Genomic DNA, 2,500 nt, shown 5'->3' with positions numbered 1-2,500 from the left:
TGTCCAAGTGTTTTTTAAGCTGCCAGATCCAGGACTAGAACCACAAAGTTGGCTACATGGGATCCAGCACCTTAACCACTATACTATTGACTGACCCTGCTCTTTTTTTTTTTTTTTCCTTTCAATTTGATGGAGGGTGCAGTGCATGTGCTCACTGGAACGAGAAGCTAGAGGTGATAACCCCTTCTATTGCCCCCCAGGGGGATGGCTATGCAGCAATCCCTTCTTCATTCCCTTCTCCGGATTTTGGGCATGCATGCACACACTCCTAGGGTATTTTTCAAACTGTCAGGTTTAGAATTCAAACTGTGCAGTTGGCTACGTGGGATCCAGCCACTTTAACCCCCATGCCACTGGTTGGCTTCTCTTGTCATTTTCTCTCTCATCACCCATTTGCTTCCTGCCTAGTATGGCACATATGGCAATATGTAAGTATTTTACTTGAACATGTATTTTATTCACTTTTGCCTCACCTATTTAATAGCTTCATGATAGCAAAGAACATCTTCATTCATTATATCATCCTCAGCTTAACACATTGATTAGCACAGGGAGGCATTCAATAAATGCCTATTGAATGAGTGAAGCAATGACTGCTCTGGCCTCTTTTAGCTAAAAACAGCAATTATTAGGCAAGAAAACAAAAACAAACAAACTCAGAATAATGGGGGAGGCTTTTACTCTGGGTTTAAAAATAACTGCCGCCTCACTCTGATCAACCTAACCAAATGGCTCCACTCCAAGATGTTAGCTAGAACTCAACTGATGCTAATCTATTTATGAGTAACACCTTCCCCGGTGACTTTGTAAGTTTTGCTTTCAGATTTGCCTTACTCACTTTAACTGGTGACTTAGGCCCAGAAGTCTGTCCAATGACAACTATGTAAGAATTATCTGAATTTATTAAAAATAAAAAATTTTGGATCAAGATTCCAGGAGTTTCTGATTTAGAACCTGTGAAGTAAGGCTCTAGAATCCACATATTTAAGACTTTTATTTTGAATAGATAATATGTAGATGTAGTACAGAACCCAAACGGTAAAAAAAGTTTACAATAAAATTTTCCTTTTACTCCTGTCCCCCAGCAGCAAGTTCCCCTTTCCATAAGTTACTGATATTATCGATTTCTTGTGTATCTTTCCAAATAATTATTTGTCCAAGCAAGCACATATAGATCCTTTGATTTAAATGCATTCTTAAAGAACTGCTCTAATCTTTTTTCCCCCTAATTTCATTTCAGAATGTATGTTGGAATGGAAGGTATCTGTGGGGTTTTTTTTTTTTTTTGGTATCTGTATTTTTAACAAGCACCCTAGATGATACTGATGTGAAGACAAATATAGAAACTGGCCCGGGGTTAGAGATTAAGTTCAACTCACTATGACACATTAGAAACTCAAGGACATTGAAAAGATGCACTTAAAAGTTGCCTTGCTTACTTGACCTCTGCCCCATGAATTGAATCATTCTATAGTGTCTCCCTAGAAGCCAGGAAAAACTAGCCATTCAAATGGATGTTGCCAAAGCTGTTCAATTTTCAATTCCTGGAATCCCTTTCTGCCCATTATTACCTGAAATCACAAATCTGACAGCTCTTATGTTACACAGGACACTCGGGTATTTAGGTTGAAATGAGGTTTGATGGATATTGAAGGGGGGCAACTTTTTCTCCCAGCAGTTAAGTAGTTTAATGGGACATGACCGAAATACTTCCCTTACTAATCCTTGCGGATATAGCAGCATCTACTCCTCCAGAAATGCTTTCTTACCATCTGGGCAAAAGCAATTACTTTAGAAACTGTTGAGAGAAGACCGCACAGTCAGGGCGAACTTGGTGAATCCGGGAGTTCCGGCTCCTGCAGCCCTGCCTTGGGTCCTGTTGACCTCTACCCGGGCCCTCGAGCGCAGCTCTAGCTCCCTTCCCATCTATTCCAGGGACTGCAGAGGGAGCTCCTTCTGTACGGGGAGAAGGCTCTCCCGGAGTAACCGAGAATCTCCGCCGCAGTGTCCCTTTCAGCACGAGGGCACCGCGCGGCAGGATCTTCGCCTGCCCTACTCCGCGCAGAGCAGAGCGTAGAGGCTCCGGGAACACGCCAGCCCGCCGGGACCCAGCGCTGGGCCACCCCCGGACCCCTCGCTGAAGGGGCTCTGGAGGGCACGGTCTCTGCCCGAGCCCTTCTCAGTGAGAGGGCGTGACTCCTCCATCCCTTCTCTCGGGATTCAAACATGAAGATGGAACACAAGGCTTGGGGGCCCAAATTCCAGACTCCTCCCTTCTGTCCATCCTCAGGGCCCAGCGCCTCCCCTCACGTCCTGGCCAAAGGCTCTCCACGTCGGCCAGTCGGCAACCCCTTGCCCCGCTCCCGCCCTCCTTCCCACCCAGCCCCAGACCCCTCACCCAGCATGATGGGGCTGAGCCGCCGAGCCAGGCCCTTGGACAGGTCGTACACGTAGAGCTTCACTGGATAGAGATTCGGCGGGGCCCCCCCCACCCCCGGCG

At 46.3% G+C, this 2,500-nt stretch overlaps 1 protein-coding gene across 1 annotated transcript in view; it reads right to left on the bottom strand.

Annotated features, from left to right (window-relative positions):
• The window catches only part of DESI1 (desumoylating isopeptidase 1), a gene marked incomplete at its 5' end in the record, with an annotated part of 23,822 nt that extends 21,333 nt beyond the window's left edge, over window positions 1-2,489 (bottom strand). The window contains one exon of the mRNA XM_006150725.2: window positions 2,399-2,489. Within this exon, the coding sequence (XP_006150787.2) occupies window positions 2,399-2,489 (91 nt within the window). The remainder of the gene's footprint in view (window positions 1-2,398) is intronic.
• Between the last annotated feature and the right edge of the window lie 11 nt (window positions 2,490-2,500).

The sequence above is a fragment of the Tupaia chinensis genome, unplaced genomic scaffold, assembly GCF_000334495.1.
Source record: "Tupaia chinensis unplaced genomic scaffold, TupChi_1.0 Scaffold000294_5, whole genome shotgun sequence".
In the NCBI taxonomy this organism is placed as follows: Eukaryota; Metazoa; Chordata; class Mammalia; order Scandentia; family Tupaiidae; genus Tupaia; species Tupaia belangeri.
The sequence above is the reverse complement of the archived record's forward strand: the minus strand, read 5'-3'. Positions and strand labels throughout refer to the sequence as shown.